Source organism: Coregonus clupeaformis, chromosome 30 (assembly GCF_020615455.1).
Source record: "Coregonus clupeaformis isolate EN_2021a chromosome 30, ASM2061545v1, whole genome shotgun sequence".
NCBI classification, from domain to species: domain Eukaryota; kingdom Metazoa; phylum Chordata; class Actinopteri; order Salmoniformes; family Salmonidae; genus Coregonus; species Coregonus clupeaformis.
Genome location: NC_059221.1, coordinates 7,303,164 through 7,329,233, shown reverse-complemented (window position 1 = coordinate 7,329,233; position 26,070 = coordinate 7,303,164). Strand labels below are relative to the sequence as shown.

Genomic DNA, 26,070 nt, shown 5'->3' with positions numbered 1-26,070 from the left:
AACGAACTTGTTTCAAGCAGACCACCATAGTCCCCGTGCCCAAGGATGCCAAGGTAACCTGCCTAAATAACTATCGCCCCGTAACACTCACATCTATAGCCATGAAATGCTTTGAAAGGCTGGTCATGGCTCACATCAACACCATTGTCCCAGACACCCTGGACCCACTCCAATTCACATACCGCCCAAACAAATCCACAGATGACGCAATCTCTATTGCACTCCACACTGTCCTCACCCACCTGGACAAAAGGAATACCTATGTAAGAATGCTGTTCATTGACTACATCTCAGCATTCAACACCAAAGTCTCCTCCAAGCTCATCACCAAGCTCAGGACCCTGGGACTGAACACCTCCCTCTGCAACTGGATCCTGGACTTCCTGACTGGCCGCCCCCCAGTTGGTGAGGGTAGGCAACAACACATCCGCCACACTGACCATCAACAAGGGGGACCCTCAGGGGTGAGTGCTTAGTCTCCTCCTGTACTCCCTATTCCCCCACGACTGTGTGGCCGCGCACGACCCAAACATCATCATCAAGTTTGCTGATGACACGATGGTGGTAGGACTGATCACCGACGATGATTAGGCAGCCTACAGGGAGGAGGTCACAGACCTGGCAGTGTGGTGCCAGGACAACCTCTCCCTCAATGTCAGCAATACAAAGGAGCTGATCGTGGACTACAGGAAACGTAGGTGCGAGCACACCCCGATCCACATCGATGGGGCTGTAGTCGAGTGGGTCGAGGGCTTCAAGTTCCTCGGTATCCACATCATTAAGGAATTAACATGGTCCACACACACCCACACTGTTGGAAGAGGGCACGACAGCACCTCTTCCCCCTCAGGAGGCTGAAAAGATTTGGCATGGGCTCTAAGATCTTCAAATGGTTGTACAGCTGCACCATTGAGAGCATCTTTACTGGCTGCATCACCGCTTGGTACGGCAACTGCAAGGCACCCGACCGCAAGGCGCTACAGAGGGTGATGAGTGCGGCCCAGTACATTACTGGGGCCTAGCTCCCTGCCATCCAGGAACTCTATACCAGGAGGTGTCAATGGAAGGCCCAAAAAATTGTCAAAGATATCAGCCACCCAAGCCATAGACTGTTCTCTCTGCTACCGCATGGCAAGCCGTACCAGTGCACCAACTCTGCAACCAACAGGACCCTGAACAGCTTCTACCCCAAAGCCATAAGACTGGTAAACAAGACTGCTAAATACACTGCTCAAAAAAATAAAGGGAACACTTAAACAACACAATGTAACTCCAAGTCAATCACACTTCTGTGAAATCAAACTGTCCACTTAGGAAGCAACACTGATTGACAATACATTTCACATGTTGTTTTGCAAATGGAATAGACAACAGGTGGAAATTATAGGCAATTAGCAAGACACCCCCAATAAAGAAGTGGTTCTGCAGGTGGTGACCACAGACCACTTCTCAGTTCCTATGCTTCCTGGCTGATGTTTTGGTCACTTTTGAATGCTGGTGTCAGTAGCTGAGTGTAGATGCAGTGAGGAAATCAAGCGCAGGAAACACGGGCGTTCGTCAACAGACTTTAGTTAACAAAATGCAGCACCAAACAGGCGAATAGCCAACCCAACCGGGAGGCAAAATACAAATTACGCACAACACACACAGTGCGTAAAATGAAGATAGCGCACACAGTGCGGACTCTCGGAAAACAACAAACACGAGAGTAATACAAAAAGAGCAACAGCTTGACAATAAACAATACCACATAACACCTGCCCCCACACACGAAAACTAAATAGGCAACCAAATCAAACACTAACAAGGGACAGGTGTACAAACAGACAAAACCAAACAAACATGAAACATCGAACGGTGGCAGCTAGTACTCCGGGGACGACGACCGCCGAAGCCTGCCCGAACAAGGAGGAGGAGTAGCCTCGGCCGAAACCGTGACAGTACCCCCCCCTTGACGCGCGGCTACAGCCGTGCGCCGGGGACGACCAGGACGACGCAGAGCAGGGCGCGTAGGATGACCCCGATGGAACTCGGTCAGCAGGGACAGGTCTAATATGTCCCTCCTCGGCACCCAGCACCGCTCCTCCGGGCCGTACCCCTCCCACTCCACGAGATATTGGAGACCCCCCATCCGGCGTCTCGAATCAAGGATGGACCTCACAGTGTGCGCCGGAGCCCCTCGATGTCCAACGGGGCGGAGGAGTCTCTTCTATCTCATAGTCCTGGAGTGGACCAGCTACCACCGGCCTGAGGAGAGACACATGGAACGAGGGGTTAATATTCCTGTAATCAATAGGCAGTTCTAACCTGTAACACACCTCGTTCAACCTCCTCAGGACTTTGAATGGCCCCACAAACCGCCGACCCAGCTTCCGGCAGGGCAGGCGGAGGGGCAGGTTTCTGGTCGAGAGCCAGACTCGATCTCCAGGTGCGTACACAGGCCCCTCACTGCGGTGGAGATCGGCGCTCGTCTTATGCCGACGGATGGCCCGCTGCAGATGAACGTGGGCCGCGTTCCATGTCTCCTCCGAGCGCCGCACCCACTCATCCACCGCAGGGGCCTCGATCTGGCTCTCGTGCCAAGGTGCCAGAACCGGCTGGTACCCTAACACACACTGGAAAGGGGTTAGTTGGGTGGAGGAGTGGCGGAGAGAGTTCTGTGCCATCTCGGCCCACGGGACGTATCTCGCCCACTCCTCCGGCCGGCCCTGGCAATAAGACCTCAGAAACCTACCCACATCCTGGTTGACACGTTCAACCTGCCCATTACTCTCCGGGTGGTAACCCGAGGTAAGGCTCACCGAAACCCCCAACCGTTCCATAAACGCTCTCCACACTCTGGAGGTGAACTGGGGGGCCTCGATCAGACACTATATCCTCGGGTACCCCGTAATGCCGGAAGACATGGGTAAACAGAGCCTCAGCGGTCTGTAGGGCAGTAGGGAGACCCGGCATGGGAAGGAGACGACAGGCCTTCGAGAACCGATCCACAACGACCAGGATGGTAGTATTCCCCTGTGAGGGGGAAGGTCTGTAACAAAATCCACCGAGAGGTGGGACCAGGGTCGTTGTGGAACGGGCAGGGGTTGTAGCTTACCCCTGGGCAAATGTCTGGGCGCCTTACACTGGGCACACACCGAACAGGAGGAGACATAAATCCTCACATCCCTGGCTAACGTTGGCCACCAGTACTTAGTGCTAAGGCAGTGAACTGTCCGGCCAATACCTGGATGTCCAGAGGAGGGGGACGTATGAGCCCAATAAATGAGGCGATCGCGTACCTCGAGCGGAACGTACGTCCGACCCACTGGACACTGTGGAGGACTTGGGTCGGTGCGTAACGCCCGCTCGATCTCTGCATCGACCTCCCATACCACCGGTGCAACCAGACAAGACTTTGGTAGTATGGGAGTGGGCTCAACGGACCTCTCCTCCGTGTCATACCGCCGAGACAGGGCATCTGCCTTCCCGTTCTGGGACCCAGGGATGTAAGTGATTTTAAACACAAACCGGGCTAGAAACATAGTCCAGCGGGCCTGGCGAGGATTCAGAGTCCTAGCTGCCCGGATGTATTCCAGGTTACGGTGGTCAGTCAAAATGAGGAAAGGGTGTTGAGCCCCCTCAAGCCAGACCGTTGTGAGAGAACGGCCCCAATACCGGCCTCGGACGCGTCTACCTCTACCTGGAATGGTAAAGCGGGATCCGGATGCGCCAACACCGGCGCCGAGGTAAACAGGTCCTTCAGTCTCCCAAAAGCCCTGTCCGCCTCAGCTGACCACCGCAAGCGCACCGGACCCCCCTTCAACAGAGACGTTATGGGAGCTGCCACCTGTCCAAAACCCCGGATAAACCTCCGGTAGTAATTCGCAAAACCCAAGAACTGTTGCACCTCTTTCACAGTGTTTGGGGTTTGCCAATCTACGCACAGCTGACACCCGGTCAACCTCCATCTTCACCCCTGACGCAGACAACTGATAACCCAAAAAGGAGACCGACTTCTGAAAGAACAGACATTTCTCTGCCTTGACATATAGGTCATGCTCCAACAGCCTCCTCAACACTCGGCGCACCAGGGCTACATGCTCTGCTCGGGTAGAACTGTACACCAGAATATCGTCTATGTACACGACTACTCCCTGCCCCTGCATGTCCCGGAAAATCTCATCGACGAAGGATTGGAAGACTGAGGGAGCATTCATTAACCCATATGGCATGACGAGATACTCGTAATGACCGGAGGTCGTGCTAAACGCTGTCTTCCATTCATCACCCTCTCTAATTCGCACCAAGTTATATGCGCTCCTGAGATCCAATTTTGTGAAGAACTGAGCACCGTGTAATGATTCCGTCATAGTCGCAATCAGAGGAAGTGGATAGCTGTACTTCACCGTAATCTGATTGAGACCGCGGTAATCAATACACGGGCGCAGACCTCCATCCTTTTCTTCACAAAAAGAAGCTTGAGGAAGCGGGTGAAGTGGAGGCCCGTATGTATCCCTGTCTCAGAGACTCGGCGATGTAAGTTTCCATCGCCTTCCTCTCCTCTTGAGACAAGGGATACACATGGCTCCGCGGGAGGGCTGCTCCTAACTGGAGATCTATCGCACAATCCCCCTGTCTATGAGGCGGCAGCTGCGCGCCCTAGTCTTACTAAACACCAGTGTCAAATCCTCATACTCGGGGGAATATGCAGTGCAGGCATTAGATTCGGACTTTCCACCGAGGTCGCCCCTATGGAAACACCCAGACACAGCCCCTCACACTGAGCAGACCACCCTTTAAGAGCTTTCTCTCGCCACGAAATAGTAGGGTCATGGGTAATCAACCAGGGAAGCCCCAGCACCACCGGATACGCAGGAGAGTCAATCAGATAGAGCTGAATCGTCTCCTCATGACCCCCCTGCGCCTCCATCTTAAGGGGCGCTGTGACCTCCCTAATCAACCCAGATCCTAACGGACGGCTATCTAGGGCATGTACAGGGAAAGGCTTATCAACGGGAAGGAGAGGAATCCCTAATTCTACACAGAACTGGCGATCTACAAAGTTCCCAGCTGCGCCTGAATCGACTAGCGCCTTATGCTGGGAACGAGGTGCTACCTGTGGAAAACAAACAGGCAAGGTTATGTGAACGACAGAAAGCTCTGGGTAAGTAGGGCGCCTACTCACCTGGGAGGACTCCCCAATGCGTGGCCTGCCTTCACCTCCACCGGGGGACCTTCCCCAACACCTAGCCGCGGTGTGCCCTCCACGGCCACAGTTGGTGCAGGGGACGGCCCCCCTCGGGTTCCTACTCCTCCTTTCTCTAGCGCCAGCACCTCCGAGCTCCATAGGGCTCGGCTCGGAGGTGCTGGAGGGTGAAATGGGCGACCCCCATCCGGGGCGTCCACGGGTGGCGAGCAGGGTGTCCAACCGAATGGCCATGTCGACTAGTTGGTCAAACGTCAACATGGTATCCCTGCACGCCAACTCTCTTTGGACGTCCTCCCGGAGGCTACAACGGAAGTGGTCTATGAGGGCCCGCTCATTCCACCCTGCATCTGCCGCTAGAGTCCGGAACTCCAGGGCAAATCCTGTGCGCTCCTCATCCCCTGTCGGAGGAAGAACAGACGCTCCCCCGCCGCCTTCCCTTCTGGTGGATGGTCGAACACGGCCCGGAAGCGGCGGGAGAACTCCGCATAGGTGATGGTAGCGGCGTCCATTCTCCTCCATTCGGCGTTGGCCCACTCCAACGCCTTGCCGGTGAGACAGGAGATGAGGGCGGAGACGCTCTCGTGTCCCGAGGGCGCCGGGTGTACAGTGGCGAGGTAGAGCTCCACCTGTAGCAGGAACCCTTGACACCCGGCAGCGGAGCCGTCGTACGCCCTCGGGAGCGAGAGCCGAATCCCACTGGGTTCCGGAATGTGGACAGGAGGACTGACCGATGGGGATGGTCCGGTAGGTGGGGGCGTGGGTACCCCGCTGCTTTCCCATCGGTGGAGAGTGTTCATCACCCGATCCAAGGCGTGACCGATCTGGTTAATCCGGTCCTCCTGTCCACGAAGACGGTCCTCCATGACCTCTGTCGGTGCGGGTGCTCCTGCTGACTCCATGATGTGATGTGGTATTCTGTCAGTAGCTGAGTGTAGATGCGGTGAGGAAATCAAGCGCAGGAAACACGGGCGTTCGTCAACAGACTTTAGTTAACAAAATGCAGCACCAAACAGGCGAATAGCCAACCCAACCGGGAGGCAAAATAAAAAATTACGCACAACACACACAGTGCGTAAAATGAAGATAGCGCACACAGTGCGGACTCTCGGAAAACAACAAACACGAGAGTAATACAAAAAGAGCAACAGCTTGACAATAAACAATACCACATAACACCTGCCCCCACACACGAAAACTAAATAGGCAACCAAATCAAACACTAACAAGGGACAGGTGTACAAACAGACAAAACCAAACAAACATGAAACATCGAACGGTGGCAGCTAGTACTCCGGGGACGACGACCGCCGAAGCCTGCCCGAACAAGGAGGAGGAGCAGCCTCGGCCGAAACCGTGACAGCTGGCGGTGCTTTCACTCTAGTGGTAGCATGAGACGGAGTCTACAACCCACACAAGTGGCTCAGGTGGTGCAGCTCATCCAGGATGGCACATCAATGCGAGCTGTGGCAAGAAGGTTTGCTGTGTCTGTCAGCGTAGTGTCCAGAGCATGGAGGCGCTACCAGGAGACAGGCCAGTACATCAGGAGACGTGGAGGAGGCCGTAGGAGGGCAACAACCCAGCAGCAGGACCGCTAGCTCCGCCTTTGTGCAAGGAGGAGCAGGAGGAGCACTGCCAGAGCCCTGCAAAATGACCTCCAGCAGGCCACAAATGTGCATGTGTCTGCTCAAACAGTCAGAAACAGATTCCATGAGGGTGGTATGAGGGCCCGACATCCACAGGTGGGGGTTGTGCTTACAGCCCAACACCGTGCAGGACGTTTGACATTTGCCAGAGAACACCAAGATTGGCAAATTCGCCACTGGCGCCCTGTGCTCTTCACAGATGAAAGCAGGTTCACACTGAGCACATGTGACAGACGTGACAGAGTCTGGAGACGCCGTGGAGAACGTTCTGCTGCCTGCAACATCCTCCAGCATGACCGGTTTGGCGGTGGGTCAGTCATGGTGTGGGGTGGCATTTCTTTGGGGGGCCACACAGCCCTCCATGTGCTCGCCAGACGTAGCCTGACTGCCATTAGGTACCGAGATGAGATCCTCAGACCCCTTGTGAGACCATATGCTGGTGCGGTTGGCCCTGGGTTCCTCCTAATGCAAGACAATGCTAGACCTCATGTGGCTGGAGTGTGTCAGCAGTTCCTGCAAGAGGAAGGCATTGATGCTATGGACTGGCCCACCTGTTCCCTAGACCTGAATCCAATTGAGCAGATCTGGGACATCATGTCTCGCTCCATCCACCAACGCCACGCTGCACCGCAGACTGTCCAGGTCTGGGAGGAGATCCCTCAGGAGACCATCCGCCACCTCATCAGGAGCATGCCCAGGCATTGTAGGGAGGTCATACAGGCACGTGGAGGCCACACACACTACTGAGCCTCATTTTTACTTGTTTTAAGGACATTACATCAAAGTTGGATCAGCCTGTAGTGTGGTTTCCCACTTTAATTTTGAGGGTGACTCCAAATCCAGACCTCCATGGGTTGATACATTTGATTTCCATTGATCATTTTTGTGTGATTTTGTTGTCAGCACAGACAAAAGTATTTAATAAGATTATTTGTGTTGTTTAAGTGTTCCCTTAATTTTTTTGAGCAGTGTAGTAGCCATGTTATTTTTACTTATTATTGTTATTCGTTATTCACTGTGTATTTATTTCTTGTGTCACAATGTTTTTTTAATGTAACTCTGTTGGAAAAGGACCCGTAAGTAAGCATTTCTCTGTTAGTCTATACCTGTTGTTTTTGACAAATAAAACACATTTTTTATTTGATTTATCCTGCTACCACCCTCAGGGGACTTCTCCTTTCATGGGCCTGTGTGTGCATCCACCACAGTGGTGGAAATCCTGAAATATGTGGAGTAAGTCAAGTGGCTTCCAGCTCCCAGACTCCAACTGAAAAAGGAGCTCTTCTACCCTTGTTAGCTATCACCAGGCTAATTTTGGCTTCCATGACGGATCGAACGCAGTGGGACGTCTGGAGGTCAACTTTCCTCTCATTTACAGCCAAAAAGAATCAGTCCCAAATGAAATTATTTTGAATGGGAAATCAATAGATCAGTTATCAGTGAGGAATGCTCTGCCAGAATTATACAGCACTACCGTAAGTTACAGAATTACATAAGGGGTGGGAAATAGGTCAAGAAATAAGGAAAGGCAACCAGCTGCCTTAGTTTCCAAAATATTTTACTTGCACCTTGGTGGAACACATGCTTGACACATCAGCAAGTACCATACTTTATTTACGCAATTAGATGTGTTTTAGAATAACTTAATCACATGTTTTGCCCTGATCTATCTTTCTACTGTACATATGGATTTAAGTAGCTCCAGCATCCTTGATTCAAAAAAATCCCAGAAATGGGAGCTTATTTCTCTAAATTTTTTGGTACGCATTTCTTTACATCCCTGTTAGTAAGCATTCTCCTTTGCCAATATAATCCATCCACCTGACAGGTGTGGCATATCAAGAAGCTGATTCAACAGCATGATCATTACACAGGTGCACCTTGTCCTGGGGACAATAAAAGGCCACTTTAAAATGTGCAGTTTTGTCACACAACACCCGCCGACCACATAGCCACACCAGCCCAGAACCTATTTCTGTCTGTAATAAAGCCCTTTTGTGGGGATTTTTCATTCTTATTGGCTGGGCCTGGTTCCCCAATGGATGGGCCTATGCCCTCCCAGGCCCACCCATGGCTGCACCCCTGCCCAGTCATGTGAAATCCATAGATTAGGGCCTAATGAATTGATTTCAAATGACTGATTTCCTTATACAAACTGTAACTCAGTAAAATCTTTGAAATTGTTGCATGTTGCGTTTATATTTTTGTTTAGTATATATTTACATCACCAAATAATTGATTAAAACACACTGTTTTGCAATGTTCTACAGTAGCCTCAACAGCACTCTGAAGTGTAGCAACATGGTGTAACCACAAGACCGCTAGTTTCCATCCTCTTCTGGGTACATTGACTTCAATACAAAACCTAGGAGGCTCATGGATCTCACTCCCTTCTATAGACTTACACAGTAATTATGACAACTTCTGGAGGACGTCCTCCAACCTATCAGAGCTCTTGCAGCATGAACTGACATGTTGTCCACCCAATCAAAGGATCCGAGAATGAATCTAGTACTGAAAGCATAAACTACAGCTACCTAGCACTGCAGTGCATACAATGTGGTGAGTAGTTCACTCAAAAAGAGAGAAAGACAATAGTTGAACAGTTTGAACAAATTAATTTCTTTAAAAATGAAGGAGAAGCAAGAGAGAGCGAGAGAGAGAGATATTTCATTGTATTTGTTTTCCACTTTCCACTAGCGAATGCAGCTAGCTAATTTAGACTACTCAAACACCCGGCTCAAACAGAGAGGGATACTATGTTAGCTAGCTGGCTATCCAACATTAATTTATTGCCATCGGGGCCCGCCGGTGTAACTGCTAAACTGCTTGCTGACTGTACACTGTACTGCATGATTGTAGCGGGTTTACTAAAGCATTAGTTCTAGTAGCTATGTTGACTATGATGTTAGCTAATATAGTGGAAACTATGTAGGCTGTTTGTAGCGGTTATGATATTAAGGTTTAGCTTAGAAATGACTTTTTCCCTCGTCACACAGCTGATGTGTTGTGCACTGAAGTCCACAAGCAAAGGGAAAAGGTGAGAGGAGGAGAGTGTGTAGATGCGAAAAGGAATTATACAACGAGCAAAATGATCATACTGTTTGCACGTGGCTGCTATGAAAGTGAACTGTGTTTGCGTGTGATCAGGAGTGTTTTCATTTAGCCAATTCTGTAAAAAAACTAAACGAAACAGGGATAAACATACCTGAATTTGTCCAATATAAACCCTTGTTTGCAACTGTTGGACTAATTATTACACCCTAGATCAGCTAGATGCAGGCAAGAGTGTGCAAGGCAGTATTGAATGTTTCGACCTGTGAACCTACGTTGTAAACTTTCATTCATAGGCTAGGTTGTAACAACCTCATGATGGGTATAGGGAACATTTTAGTTGTATGTATTAAGTACCCTAAACCTATCGCTGTTACATTGAGCTGGGTGAATGGAATATGAATTACAGTCATCCAATATGCTGTAATAGAAATAAGGCCATGCTCATAAAAAAAATAATTGTCCTCCCTTATCTTAAACGTCACCGACTGCCACTGTTTGAATACATTATTCAATAGTGTAATATGTTTTAGAAGAAATGTTGCTTGGATTGTTAAATAGTTTTTGCTTACTGGCTAGTGGCTACTCTGATATTTATGGTTAATTTGAGCTGGCGACCAAGAATGTCGCATTGCCAGTGGGAATAGGGCCTAAGACCAATTACGGCAGATTTGGTTGCTCTCCAGAGTCACTTTTCTGTTTTTCTTCTCTGCTCCTCAGTGTAAGAGGCTTTTAAATTTTGAGGAGGGTATCTTATCATATTCCCTCCTTATTACAGCCGAAACCGGAGCAAAAACCGCATCGTTAATGCTTTAATTAAAATGGAATCATATTTCATTGAGGGAAATGAAAGGGAAACAGTTTTTTTGGTTCATTCGTTTGTTTGCTTGTTTTGTTGTCTCTTTTTTCCCCATATTGCAAGTCAGAGAAACCATCTGCATGGAACATAATTTTGCCAAAGCCCGGAACATCGGAATTGTGGTCTTGCAGGTCAAATGATCCATTTTAATTAAAAAAACAGAGGGAATAGAAAGTAATAGAGATGCGGACTGAAGACTTTACTCACAATCCAAAAGTTCCACTTCTTATACACTACATGACCAAAAGTATGTGGACACCTGTTCGTCAAACATCTCATTCCAAAATCTTGGGCATTAATATGGAGTTGGTCCCCCCTTTGCTGTTATAACAGCCTCCACTCATCTGGGAAGGCTTTCCACTAGATGTTGGAACATAGCTGCAGGGACCTTCTTCCATTCAGCCACAAGAGCATTAGTGAGGTCAGCACTGATGTTGGGCGATTAGGCCTGGCTCGCATTTGGCGTTCCAATTCATCCCAAAGGTGTTCGATGGAGTTGAGGTCAGGGCTCTGTGCAGGCCAGTCAAGTACTTCCATACTGATCTTGACAAACCATTTCTGTATGGACCTCGCTTTGTGCACAAGGACATTGTCATGCTGAAACAGGAAAGGGCCTTCCCCAATCTGTTGCCACAAAGTTGGAAGCAAAGAATCATCTAGACTGTCATTGTATGCTGTAGCGTTAACATTTTCCTTCACTGAAACGAAGGGGCCTAGCCCGAAACATGAAAAACAGCCCCAGACCATTATTCCTCCTCCACCAAACTTTACAGTTGGCACTATGCATTCGGGCAGGTAGCGTTCTCCTGGCATCCTCCAAACCCAGATTCGTCCATTAGACTACTAGATGGTGAAGCGTGATTCATCACTCAAAAGAATGCGTTTCCACTGCTCAAGAGACTCATTTTGTGCAGCTCCATGGTAAGAAATGTGACCGTTCCTGGTGCAAAAACAATGTCATATCCCGGAGATCGAGCAAATTACATTACTAAGCTGTTCCCAAATGTACTACATCAGGACAAGGAGATCGATTCTATCGTAGTCCATGTGGGTTTTAATGACATTATGAAGGGCAGTTCTGAACAGTTGAAACTGGATTTTAAAGCTGCTAGACACTGACAAAAAAAAACATTATATCTGGCCATGCGCCCTCTCTGAATCGTGGCATTGAACGCTTTAGCAGGATTCTCTCTCTTCACAACTGGCTACATGATTATTGCAGCTCAATGGGTGTAGCTTTTGTTAAACAATTTCAATACCTTTTGGAAACATAACACGTTTTATAAGGAGGATGGGATCCACCCAAATAATTTGGGTTCCTGAATCCTTTCACAGCATTATAAGGCTGCGTTGAGACAATGACCTAGCAATGACCCAAGCCCAGCTCAGCTAATCCCTACCATTGTGACACAGAGTTGTTAAAATGCTTCAGCAAATGTACATTACACTAGGGGTGTCGGTAGACACAATATAAGTAACCTAATTTATGCCCTGAATGACTCTGCTAATCCTACAGCTATTGTATGTGGTAATCATGTGTCTAAGAACCATATTTATACTGTTAGCACCGAGCCGGTGTGCCCTAGGAGGAAGTCCACTGTGTGCAGCTCACCATGCACTAACATAAAGAACATGAGCACATCTACTATTGCAAAGCTTCCCAGTAAAGTAATAACAACAAGCATCCCAGAAGAAAAGTGCTCAAAATAGCCCACGTTAACATATGTAGCTTAAGAAACAAGGTTCATGAAATCAATAATTTGCTAGTAACAGATGACAGATCATATTCTGACTATCTCTGAAACTCATTTAGATAATACCTTTGATGAAACAGTGATAGCAATTCAAGGTTATAACATTTACAGAAAATATAGAAATGCCAATGGTTGAGGTGTTGCTGTTTATATTCAGAACCACATTTCTGTGAACATTAGAGATGATCTCATGTTAAATACTGTTGAAGTATTATGGCTACAGATTCTTCTGCCTCACCTAAAGCCCATTCTGGTGGGAAGCTGCTATAGACCACCAAGTGCTAACAGTCAGTATCTGGATAACATGTGCGAAATGCTTGATAATGTATGTGATATCAATAGATAGGTGATTTAAATATTGACTGGCTTTCATCAGGCTGCCCACTCAAGAGAAAGCTTCAAACTGTAGCAAGTGCCTGCATCCTGGTTCAGGTTATCAGTGAACCTATCAGTACAGGAATTAAATCATCAACATGTATTGATCATATATTTACTAATGCTGCAGAGATTTGTTTGAAAGCAGTATCCAAATCCATTGGATGTAGTGATCACAATATAGTAGCCATATCTAGGAAAACCAAAGTTCCAAAGGCTGGGCCTAATATTGTGTTTAAGAGGTCATACAAGTTTTGTAGTGATTCCTATGTTGTTGATGTAAAGAATGTATGTTGGTCTGTGGTGTGTAATGAGGAGCAAACATACACTGCTCTTGACACATTTATGAAATTGCTTATTCCAGTTACTAATAAGCATGCACCCATTAAGAAAATGACTGTAAAAACTGTTAACCTCTTAAGGATCGGACCCTTTTTTTCAATTTTCTTAAAATGACATACCCAAATCTAACTGCCTGTAGCTCAGGACCCCCAGGTGTTAAGGGTAGGTAACAACACATCTGCCACACTGATCTTCAACACGGGGGACCCTCAGTGGTGCATGCTTAGTCCCCTCCTGTACTCCTTGTTCACCCATGACTGCATGGCCAGGCACGACTCCAACACCAACATTAAGTTTGCTGACGACACAACAGTGGTAGGCCTGATCACATACAACGATGAGAACGCCTATAGGGAGGAGGTCAGAGAACTGGCCGTGTGGTGCCAGGAAAACAACCTCACCCTCAACTTGATCAAGACAAAGGAAATTATTGTGGACTACAGGAAAAGAAAAGAGGACTGAGCACGCCTCCATTCTCATCGACGGGGCTGTAGTGGAACAGGTTGAGAGCTTCAAGTGTCACGTTCGTTTAAGGACGGGTCAGACCAAGGCGCAGCGTGAAATGCGTACATGTTTATTTAACTAATAAACACACGACAAAACAACAAACCAACGAAACGTGAAGTCCTAAAGCTAAACACAAAACAAGCCTACTCACGGAACAAGATCCCACAACTAACGAGTGCCAATAGGCTGCCTAAGTATGATCCCCAATCAGAGACAACGAGCGACACCTGTCTCTGATTGGGAATCACACCCGGCCAAACATAGATATACAACACCTAGACTGCAACATAGAAAACACAACATAGAATATTCCCACCCTGAGTCCCCTGAGTCAGGGCGTGACAGTAAGTTCCTTGGTGTCCACATCAACAACAAACTATCATGGTCCAAACACACCAAGACAGTCGTGAAGAGGGCACGACAAAGCCTATTCCCCCTCAGGAGACTGAAAAGATTTGGAATCGGTCCTCAGATCCTCAAAAGGTTATACAGCTGCACCATCGAGAGCATCCTGACTGGATGCATCATCGCCTGGTATGGCAACTGCTCAGCCTCCGATCGCAAGGCACTCCAGAGGGTAGTGCGTACAGCCCAGTACATCACTGGGGCCAAGCTTCCTGCGTTCTAGGACCTCTATACCAGGCGGCATCAGAGGAAGGCCCTAAAAATTGTCAAAGACTCCAGCCCCCTTAGTCATAGACTGTTTTCTCTGCTACCGCACGGCAAGCGGCACCGGAGTGCCAAGTCTAGGTCCAAAAGGCTTCTTAACAGCTAATCATGGCTACCCGGACTATTTGCATTGTCCCACCCACCCCCTTTTTTATGCTGCTGCTACTCTGTTTATTATCTATGCACAGTCACTAACTCTACCCACATGTACATATTACCTCAATTACCTCGACTAACCGGTGCCCCAGCACATTGACTCTGTACCGGTACCCCCTGTATATAGCCTCCCTACTGTTATATTATTTTCCTGCTGCACTTTAATTATTTGCTATTTTTATTTTTTACTTATCTATTTTTTACCTACCTTTTTTTTTTTTCTTAAAACTGCATTGTTGGTTAAGGGCTTGTAAGTAAGCGTTTCACTGTAAGGTCTACCTACACCTGTTGTATTTGGCGCATGTGGCAAATACAATTTGATTTGATTTGATTTGAAGGAAGAACGTTTGTGGAAATGTGAAATTAATGTAGGGGAATATAACACATTAGATCTGGTAGAAGATAATACAAACAAAAAAACATGAGTTTTCTATTAATTTTTTTTGTTCCATCATCATTGAAATGCAAGAGAAAGGCCACAATATAATATTGCAGTTTAGGCTCAATTTAGATTATGGCAGTGTGTGTGCAAAGTTTCAGATTGATCCAATGAAGCATTGAAATGCTGGACTATTTTGTATCAAGTCTGCCCAATTGGTCAATTGATACATTTTCAAGTACATAACTATAGAGAACATACAAAATGATATGGTAATACAAAATGTAAGTTTACACACTCCTAGGAATGTCATACATTATGGATAATTAGCTTACACACTAACTTTCACACATCTAGATGGCCGGGCGGGGTTGGTGTGGAGCCAGAGACAGCAGTGGTTGAAACTGTAGAACCCAGTTCCCACATTTGAATCAAAAAATTTATTTTATCAAACAAAACTACATTTTTTACATTTTAGTATTTAGTATACAAGTATTAATCCCCCTTGACGTTTTTCCTATTTTGTTGCATTACAACCTGTAATTTAAATGGATTTTTATTTGGATTTCATGTAATGGACATACAAAAAATAGTCCAAATGGGTGAAGTGAAATGAAAAAAAGTACTTGTTTCAAAATATTCCAAAAAAGATATAACGTAAAAGTGGTGCTTGCATATGTATTCACCCTATTTGCTATGAAGCCCCTAAATAAGATCTGGTGCCTGCAACACCACTAAGCAAGGGGCACCACCAAGCAACCGGCACCATGAAGACCAAGGAGCTCTCCAAACAGGTCAGGGACAAAGTTGTGGAGAAGCACAGATCACGGTTGGGTTATAAAAAAATATCAGAAACTTTGAATATCCCACGGAGCACCATTAAATCCATTATTTAAAAATGGAAAGAATATGGAACCACAACAAACCTGCCAAGAGAGGGCCGCCCACCAAAACTCACGGACCAGGCAAGGAGGGCATTAATCAGAGAGGCAACAAAGATACGAAAGATAACCCTGAAGGAGCTGCAAAGCTCCACAGTGGAGATTGGAGTATCTGTCCATAGGACCACTTTAAGCCGTACACCCCACAGAGCTGGGCTTTACAGAAAAGTGGCCAGAAAAAAAGCCATTGCTTAAAGAAAAAAATAAACAAACACGTTTGGTGTTTGCCAAAAGGCATGTGGGAGACTCCCCAAACATATGGAAGAAGGTAATCTGGTCAGATGAGACTAAAATTGAGCTTTTTGTCTATCAAGGAAAACGCTATGTCTGGCGCAAACCCAGCACCTCTCATCACGAATAGTTATGCACGCTCAAGTTTTCTTATTTTTTTCTTATTTCTTGTTTGTTAAAAAAAATATATATTTTGCATCTTCAAAGTGGAAGGCATGTTGTGTAAATCAAATGATGCAAACCCCCAAAAATGCATTTTAATTCCAGGTTGTAAGGCAACAAAATAGGAAAAATGCCAAGGGGGGTGAATACTTTCACAAGCCACTGTATGTCCTGGAAATGTTTCTGTTACTTACAACAGTCATGCTAATCACCATAGCGCACTTTAGCTCAACCGTCCCGTATATGGGACACCGATCCCGTAGAGGTTAAATCCCCATTGATTGATGAGGAATTGAAAAATGGTGTGGTTGAGAGGATGAGGCAAAAGTAATGGCAAATATGTCTGGCTGCTCAACAAATTGGCAATCATATTGCAAATTGAGAAATCATGGGACTAAACTGAATAATAAGAAGAAGAAACTGCACTATGAAACAAAGATAAATGACGTAAAGAATGATAGTAAAATGCTTTGGAGCACCTTAAATGAAATTTTGGGAAAAAAGGCAAACTCAGCTCCATCATTCATTGAATTAGACGGCTCATTCATCACAAAACCAACTGATATTGCCAACTACTTTAATTATCTTTTCATTGGCAAGATTAGCAAACTTAGGCATGACATGCCAGCAACAGAGAAATTGATGATAAAAATGTTGTGGGGGCTGTTTTGTTAGACTTCAGTGCGGCTTTTGACATTATCGATCATAGTGTGCTGCTGGAAGAACGTATGTATTATGGCTTTACTCCACCTGCTACAGTGAGGGAAAAAAGGATTTGATCCCTTGCTGATTTTGTACGTTTGCCCACTGACAAAGAAATGATCCGTCTATAATTTTAATGGTAGGTTTATTTGAACAGTGAGAGACAGAATAACAACAAAAAAATCCAGAAAAACGCATGTCAATAATGTTATAAATTGATTTGCATTTTAATGAGGGAAATAAGTATTTGACCCCCTCTCAATCAGAAAGATTTCTGGCTCCCAGGTGTCTTTTATACAGATAACGAGCTGAGATTAGGAGCACACTCTTAAGGGAGTGCTCCTAATCTCAACTTGTTACCTCTATAAAAGACACCTGTCCACAGAAGCAATCAATCAATCAGATTCCAAACTCTCCACCATGGCCAAGACCAAAGAGCTCTCCAAGGATGTCAGGGACCAGATAGTAGACCTACACAAGGCTGGAATGGGCTACAAGACCATCGCCAAGCAGCTTGGTGAGAAGGTGACAACAGTTGGTGCGATTATTCGCAAATGGAAGAAACACAAAAGAACTGTCAATCTCCCTCGGCCTGGGGCTCCATGCAAGATCTCACCTTGTGGAGTTGCAATGATCATGTGAACGGTGAGGAATCAGCTCAGAACTACACGGAAGGATCTTGTCAATGATCTCCAGGCAGCTGGGACCATAGTTACCAAGAAAACAATTGGTAACACACTACGCCGTGAAGGACTGAAATCCTGCAGCGCCCGCAAGGTCCCACTGCTCAAGAAAGGACATATACAGGCCCGTCTGAAGTTTGCCAATGAACATCTGAATGATTCAGAGGTGAACTGGGTGAAAGTGTTGTGGTCAGATAACACCAAAATCGAGCTCTTTGGCATCAACTCAACTCGCCGTGTTTGGAGGAGGAGGAATGCTGCCTATGACCCCAAGAACACCATCCCCACCGTCAAACATGGAGGTGGAAACATTATGCTTTGGGGGTGTTTTTCTGCTAAGGGGACAGGACAACTTCACCGCATCAAAGGGACGATGGAAGGGGCCATGTACCGTCCAATCTTGGGTGAGAACCTCCTTCCCTCAGCCAGGGCATTGAAAATGAGTCGTGGATTGGTATTCCAGCATGACAATGACCCAAAACACACGGCCTGTCACGGTTTCGGCCGAGGCGGCTCCTTCTCCTTGTTCGGGCAGGCTTCGGCGGTCGTCGTCTCCGGAGTACTAGCTGCCACCGTTCGATGTTTCATGTTCGATTGGTTTTGTCTGTTTGTTAAACCTGTTTATTGTTAAGTGTTCATTAGGCACCCTATTTAGTTATCTTGTGTTTGGTCAGGTGTTGTGTGTAATTGTTCTATTGTCACGTGTTGTTGTTTGGTCCTCTGTTTTGTGCTCTCTTTATTTCGTGTTGTTTAAGAGAGTCCCGCACGTTGTGCGCTCTTACTTTGGACAGTCTAGTGTGCGTCTTGTTTCACCTGTGGCCTGTTGCCGTGTTTGGCGTGTACTACGGACTTCACTAAAGACATCTGTTTTTTGAATCTCTGTGTCCTGCGTGTGATTCCACGTTCCCACTACACTCAACCCTGACAGAATTACACACCATCTTATGGAATCAGCAGGAGCACCCGCACCCACCGAGATCATGGAGGAGCGCCTTCGTGGTCAGGAGGATCGTATCAACCAAATCGGGCACGCCCTGGACCGAGTGATGAACACTCTCCATCGTTGGGAGACCAGCGGGGTACCCACAACCCCACCTACCGCACCATGACCATCGGTCAGCCCGCCCGTCCAACTACTGGAACCCAGTGGGATTCGGCTCTCGCTCCCGAGGGCGTACGACGGCACCGCTGCCGGGTGTCAGGGGTTCCTGTTACAAGTTGAACTCTACCTTGCCACCGTACACCCGGCGCCCTCGGGACACGAGAGCGTTTCCGCCCTCATCTCCTGTCTCACTGGCAAGGCGTTGGAGTGGGCCAACGCCGAATGGAGGAGAATAGACGCCGCCACTATCACCTATGCGGAGTTCTCCCGCCGCTTCCGTGCAGTGTTCGACCATCCACCAGAGGGGAAGGCGGCGGGGAGCGTCTATTCTACCTCCGGCAGGGGATGAGGAGCGCTCAGGAATTTGCGCTGGAGTTCCGGACTCTAGCGGCAGATGCAGGGTGGAATGAGCGGGCCCTCATAGACCACTTCCGTTGCAGCCTCCGGGAGGACGTCCGCAGAGAGTTGGCGTGCAGGGATACTACACTCTCATTTGACCAGTTGGTTGACATGGCCATTCGGCTGGACACCCTGCTCGCTACCCGCGGACGTCCCAGGTGGGGGTCGCCCATTCCACCCTCCAGCGCCTCCGAGCCGAGCCCGATGGAGCTCGGAGGTGCTGGCGCTAGAGGAAGGAGAAGAAGGAGCCCGAGGGGGGCCGTCCCCTGCACCAACTGTGGCCGTGGAGGGCACACCGCGACTAGGTGCTGGGGAGGGTCCCCTGGTGGAGGAGACGGCAGACCACACATTGGGGAGTCCTCCCAGGTGAGTAGGCGCCCCACTTACCCAGAGCTTTCTGTCGTACACATAACTATACCTGTTTGTTTTCCACAGGTTGCACCTCGTTCCCAGCATAAGGCGCTAGTAGATTCAGGCGCAGCTGGGAATTTTGTAGATCGCAAATTCTGTGTAGAGTTAGGGATTCCCCTCCTTCCGGTTGATAATCCTTTCCCTGTACATGCCCTAGATAGTCGTCCGTTAGGATCCGGGTTGATTAGGGAGGTCACAGCGCCACTTAGGATGGAGACGCAGGGGGGTCATGAGGAGACGATTCAGCTCTATCTGATCGACTCTCCTGCGTATCCGGTGGTACTGGGGCTTCCCTGGTTGATTACCCATGATCCTACTATTTCGTGGCGAGAGAAGGCTCTTAAAGGGTGGTCTGCTCAGTGTGAGGGGCTATGTCTGGGTGTTTCCGTAGGGGCGACCTCGGTGGAGAGTCCGAACCAGATGCCCGCACTGCACATTCCACCTGAGTATGAGGATTTGGCACTCGTGTTTAGCAAGACAAGAGCGGCACGGTTGCCGCCTCATAGACAGGGGGATTGTGCGATAGACCTCCAGGCAGGAGCTGCGCTCCCGCGGAGCCATGTGTATCCGTTGTCACAGGAGGAGAAGAGGGCAATGGAGACATACATTGCCGAGTCTCTGAGACAGGGATACATACGGCCCTCCACTTCACCCGCGTCCTCGAGCTTCTTTTTGTGAAGAAAAAGGATGGAGGTTTGCGTCCGTGTATTGATTACCGCGGTCTCAATCAGGTGACTGTGAAATATAGTTATCCACTCCCGCTGATTGCGACTATGACGGAGTCATTACACGGGGCACGGTTCTTCACAAAATTGGACCTCAGGAGCGCATATAACTTGGTGCGCATTAGAGAGGGCGATGAATGGAAGACAGCATTTAGTACTACCTCCGGTCATTACGAGTATCTCGTCATGCCATACGGGTTAATGAATGCTCCAACAGTCTTCCAATCCTTTGTAGATGAGATTTTCCGGGACATGCAGGCGCAGGGAGTAGTGGTGTACATAGACGATATTCTGGTGTACAGTTCTACCCGGGCCGAGCATGTAGCCCTGGTGCGCAGAGTATTGAGGAGATTGTTGGAGCATGACCTGTATGTCAAAGCCGAGAAATGTCTGTTCTTCCAGGAGTCGGTCTCCTTTTTGGGTTATCAGTTGTCTGCGTCAGGGGTGAGGATGGAGGTTGACCGTGTGTCAGCCGTGCGTAATTGGCAAACCCCAACCACGGTTAAAGAGGTGCAGCAGTTCTTGGGTTTTGTGAATTACTACCGGAGGTTTATCCGGGGTTTTGGACAGGTGGCAGCTCCCATAACGTCCCTTCTGAAGGGGGGTCCAGTGCGCTTGCTGTGGTCAGCTGAGGCGGACAGGGCTTTTGGGAGACTGAAGGACCTGTTTACCTCGGCCCCAGTGCTGGCGCACCCGGATCCCACTTTACCATTCCAAGTGGAGGTGGACGCGTCTGAAGCCGGTATCGGGGCTGTTCTTTCACAACGGTCCGGCACACCACCTAAACTCCGCCCCTGTGCTTTTTATTCGAAAAAGCTCAGTCCGGCGGAGCGGAATTATGACGTAGGGGACAGGGAGCTGTTAGCCGTGGTATAGGCCCTAAAGGTGTGGAGGCATTGGCTTGAGGGGGCTCAACACCCTTTTCTCATTCTGACTGACCACCGTAACCTGGAATACATTCGGGCAGCTAGGAGACTGAATCCTCGCCAGGCTCGGTGGACTATGTTTCTCGCCCGGTTTGTGTTTAAGATCACTTACATCCCTGTGTCCCAGAACGGGAAGGCAGATGCCCTGTCTCGGCGGTATGACACAGAGGAGAGGTGCGTGGAGCCCACTCCCATACTACCTGAGTCTTGTCTGGTTGCACCGGTGGTATGGGAGGTCGATGCGGAGATCGAGCGGGCATTACGCACCGACCCTAGCCCTCCACAGTGTCCGGTGGGTCGGACGTACGTCCCGCTCGAGGTCCGGGATCGGCTGATTTATTGGGCTCACACGTCACCCTCCTCTGGACATCCAGGTATTGGCCGGACAGTGCACTGCCTTAGTACAAAGTACTGGTGGCCAACGTTAGCCAGGGATGTGAGGATTTATGTCTCCTCCTGCTCAGTGTGTGCCCAGTGTAAGGCGCCCAGACACTTGCCCAGGGGTAAGTTACAACCCCTGCCCGTTCCACAACGACCCTGGTCTCACCTCTCGGTGGATTTTGTCACCGACCTTCCCTCCTCACAGGGGAATACCACCATCCTGGTCGTTGTGGATCGGTTCTCGAAGGCCTGTCGTCTCCTTCCCATGCCGGGTCTTCCTACTGCCCTACAGACCGCTGAGGCTCTATTTACTCACGTCTTCCGGCATTACGGGGTACCCGAGGATATAGTGTCTGATCGAGGCCCCCAGTTTACCTCCAGAGTCTGGAGAGCGTTTATGGAACGGTTGGGGGTTTCGGTGAGCCTTACCTCGGGTTACCACCCGGAGAGTAATGGGCAGGTCGAACGTGTCAACCAGGATGTGGGTAGGTTTCTGAGGTCATATTGCCAGGGCCGGCCGGAGGAGTGGGCGAGATATGTGCTCTGGGCCGAGATGGCACAGAACTCTCTCCGCCAATCCTCCACTAAACTAACCCCTTTCCAGTGTGTGTTAGGGTACCAGCCGGTTCTGGCACCTTGGCATGAGAGCCAGATCGAGGCCCCTGCGGTGGATGAGTGGGTACGGCGCTCGGAGGAGACGTAGAACGCTGCACATGTCCATCTGCAGCGGGCCATCCGTCGACAGAAGACGAGCGCCGACCTCCACCGCAGTGAGGGGCCAGTGTACGCACCTGGAGATCGAGTCTGGCTCTCAACCAGAAACCTGCCCCTCCGCCTGCCCTGCCGGAAGCTGGGTCGGCGGTTTGTGGGGCCTTTTAAAGTCCTGAGGAGATTGAACGAGGTGTGTTACAGGTTACAACTGCCCATTGATTACAAAAATATTAACCCCTCGTTCCATGTGTCTCTCCTCAGGCCGGTGGTAGCTGGTCCACTCCAGGACTTTGAGATAGAAGAGACTCCTCCGCCCCCGTTGGACATCGAGGGGGCTCCGGCGTACACTGTTCGGGCCATCCTAGATTCGAGACGCCGGATGGGGGTCTCCAATATCTCGTGGAGTGGGAGGGGTACGGCCCGGAGGAGCGGTGCTGGGTGCCGAGGAGGGACATCCTAGACCCGTCTCTTCTGACCGAGTTCCATCGTGGTCATCCTACGCGCCCTGCTCCGCGTCCTCCTGGTCGTCCCCGAGGCCGGGGGCGGCGCACGGCTGGAGCCGCGCGTCAAGGGGGGGGGGGTACTGTCACGGTTTCGGCCGAGGCGGCTCCTTCTCCTTGTTCGGGCAGGCTTCGGCGGTCGTCGTCGCCGGAGTACTAGCTGCCACCGTTCGATGTTACATGTTTGATTGGTTTTGTCTGTTTGTTACACCTGTTTATTGTTAAGTGTTCATTAGGCACCCTATTTAGTTATCTTGTGTTTGGTCAGGTGTTGTGTGTAATTGTTCTATTGTCATGTGTTGTTGTTTGGTCCTCTGTTTTGTGCTCTCTTTATTTCGTGTTGTTTAAGAGAGTCCCGCACGTTGTGCGTTCTTACTTTGGACAGTCTAGTGTGCGTCTTGTTTCGCCTGTGGCCTGTTGCCGTGTTTGGCGTGTACTACGGACTTCACTAAAGACATCTGTTTTTTGAATCTCTGTGTCCTGCGTGTGATTCCACGTTCCCACTACACTCAACCCTGACAAGGCCAAGGCAACAAAGGAGTGGCTCAAGAAGAAGCACATACATTTTTATATTTTACTTTAAAGAAAGTATCACTGCCTCCTTCTCACAAATTATCCCAAAAATATAAAAATGCCAAAGAGCTAGAGTTGCCAAACATCAGCCTCGAAACCTTAATGACTTGGAGAATATCTGCAAAGATCTCCAAGAAACGTCTGACCTCTGTGATTGCCAACAAGGGTTTTGCCACCAAGTACTAAGTTATGTTTTGCAGAGGGGTTAAATACTTATTTCCCTTATTAAAATGCAAATCTCACTGTTCAAATAAACCTATCATTAAAATGTATTTGTCAGTGGGCAAACATACAAAATCAGCAGGGGATCAAATACTTTTTTCCCCTCACTGTATGTATGCGGATGACTCAACACTATACATGTCAGCTACTACAGCGACTGAAATGACTGCAACACTTAACAAAGAGTCACAGTTAGTTTCAGAGTGGTTGGCAAGAAATAAGTTAGTCCTAAATATTTCTAAAACTAAAAGCATTGTATTTGGGACAAATCATTCACTAAACCCTAAACCTCAACTAAATCTTGTAATAAATAATCTGGAAATTGAGGAAGTTGAGCTGACTAAACTGCTTTGAGTAACCCTGGATTGTAAACTGTCATGGTCAAAACATATTGATACAACAGTAGCTAAAATGGTGAGAAGTATGTCCATAATAAGGCACTGCTCTACCTTCTTAACAGCACTATCAACAAGGCAGCTCCTACAGGCCCTAGTTTTGTCACACCTGGACTACTGTTCAGTCGTGTGGTCAGCTGCCACAAAAAATGACTTAGGAAAATTGCAATTGGCTCAGAACAGGGCAGCACGGCTGGCTCTTGGATGTTCACAGAGAGCTAATATTAATAATATGCATGTCAATCTCTCCTGGCTCAAAGTGGAGGAGAGATTGACTTCATCACTACTTGTATTTATGAGAGGTATTGACATGTTGAATGCACCGAGCTGTCTGTTTGAACTGCTGGCGCACAGTTCAGTCACCCATGCATACCCCACAAGACATGCCACCAGAGGTCTCTTCAGAGTCCCCAAGTCCAGAACAGACTATGGGAGGCGCACAGTACTACATAGAGCCATGACTACATGGAACTCTATTCCACATCAAGTAACTGAAGCAAGTGGTAAAATTAGATTTAAAAAACAGATTAAAAAACAGCTTATGGAACAGCGGGGACTGTGAAGCAACACAAACATAGGCGCAGACACATGCATACACACACACGATAACATACGCACTATACACACACGTACACATGGATTTTGTACTGTAGATATGTGGTAGTGGTGGAGTAGGGGCCTGAGGGCACAAAGTGGGTTGTGAAATCTGTGAATGTATTGTAATGTTTTTAAAATTGTATGAACTGCCTTAATTTTGCTGGACCCCAGGAAGAGTAGCTGCTGCATCACCATGCGCAACACTTGACATTGCCCATGGTGATCTTAGGCTTGTGTGCGGCTGCTCAGCCATGGAAACCCATTTCATGAAGCTCCCGACTAACAGTTATTTTGCTGATGTTGCTTCCAGAGGCAGTTTGGAACTCGGTAGTGAGTGTTGCAACCGAGGACAGATGATTTTTACGCGCTACATGCTTCATCACTCGGCGGTCCCATTCTGTGAGCTTGTGTGGCCTACCACTTCGCGGCTGAGCCGTTGTTGCTCCAAGACGTTTCCACTTCACAATAACAGCAGTTACAGTTGACTGGGCACAGTTGACCGGGGCAGCTCTAGCAGGGCAGAAATCTGACAAACTGACTTGTTGGAAAGGTGGCATCCTTTCACGGTCCCATGTTGAAAGTCACTGAGCTATTCAGTAAGGCATTTCTACTGCCAATGTTTGTCTATGGAGAATGCATGGCTGTGTGCTCGATTTATTACACCTGTCAGCAACGGTGTGGCTGAAATAGCCGAATCGGTGTCCATATACTTTGTATATATAGTGTATGTTTTTGTTGCTACCTATCAGTGCCACACTCCAAAAGTCATAGCTCTGGCCCTCTCCATTGCAACATACACAGCCTCCTCTCCTACTCTGCCAATTGGCTCCTGCGCTTTCAGCTGTTTCCAGAGCGATAAAATGACTTGTTGCTGATTTTGTGACTACTTAAAATCAGCACCAACCTGTTGCCGTGCATTTGTCCCTTGACAGAGGTTCACCAGCAAGCAAGACATGATCAGACACTACAATATGCACAAGAAGAGGGACAACTCTCTGCAGCATGGCTTCATGCGCTTCAGCCCACTGGACGACTGTAGCGTCTACTACCACGGCTGCCACCTCAACGGGAAGAGCACCCACTACCACTGCATGCAGGTAAACACACACATGCGCTCATATGCACACACGCACATACACTCGTAAGATGTGCTTACAAACACAGACACACATATACACACTCTTCTTCCACTCACCAATACGGTATACACACATGCACACAAAAACACACACACACATTTGTTTTACTATCCTTGTGGGGACCAAACAATTGATTCCCATTAAAAATCCTATTTTCCTAACCCCTAACCCTTTACCCTAAGCCTAACCCTAATGTTAACCTTAACCCTAAACCTAACCCCCAACCCTAATTGTAATACTAACACTAAACCTAACCCCTAAGCCTAAAACAGCAGTTTTCCTCGTGGGGGCCGGCAAAATGTCTCCACTTCTGGTCCCCACAAGGATAGTAAAACCTAAAA

At 48.4% G+C, this 26,070-nt stretch overlaps 1 protein-coding gene across 1 annotated transcript in view; it reads left to right on the top strand.

Moving 5' to 3' along the window:
* LOC121546013 (zinc finger protein castor homolog 1) overlaps positions 1-26,070 on the top strand; it is a 91,260-nt gene that overhangs the window by 34,205 nt on the left and 30,985 nt on the right. The window contains exon 7 of the mRNA XM_045209379.1: positions 25,523-25,687. Coding sequence (XP_045065314.1) covers positions 25,523-25,687 — 165 coding nt within the window. The remainder of the gene's footprint in view (positions 1-25,522; positions 25,688-26,070) is intronic.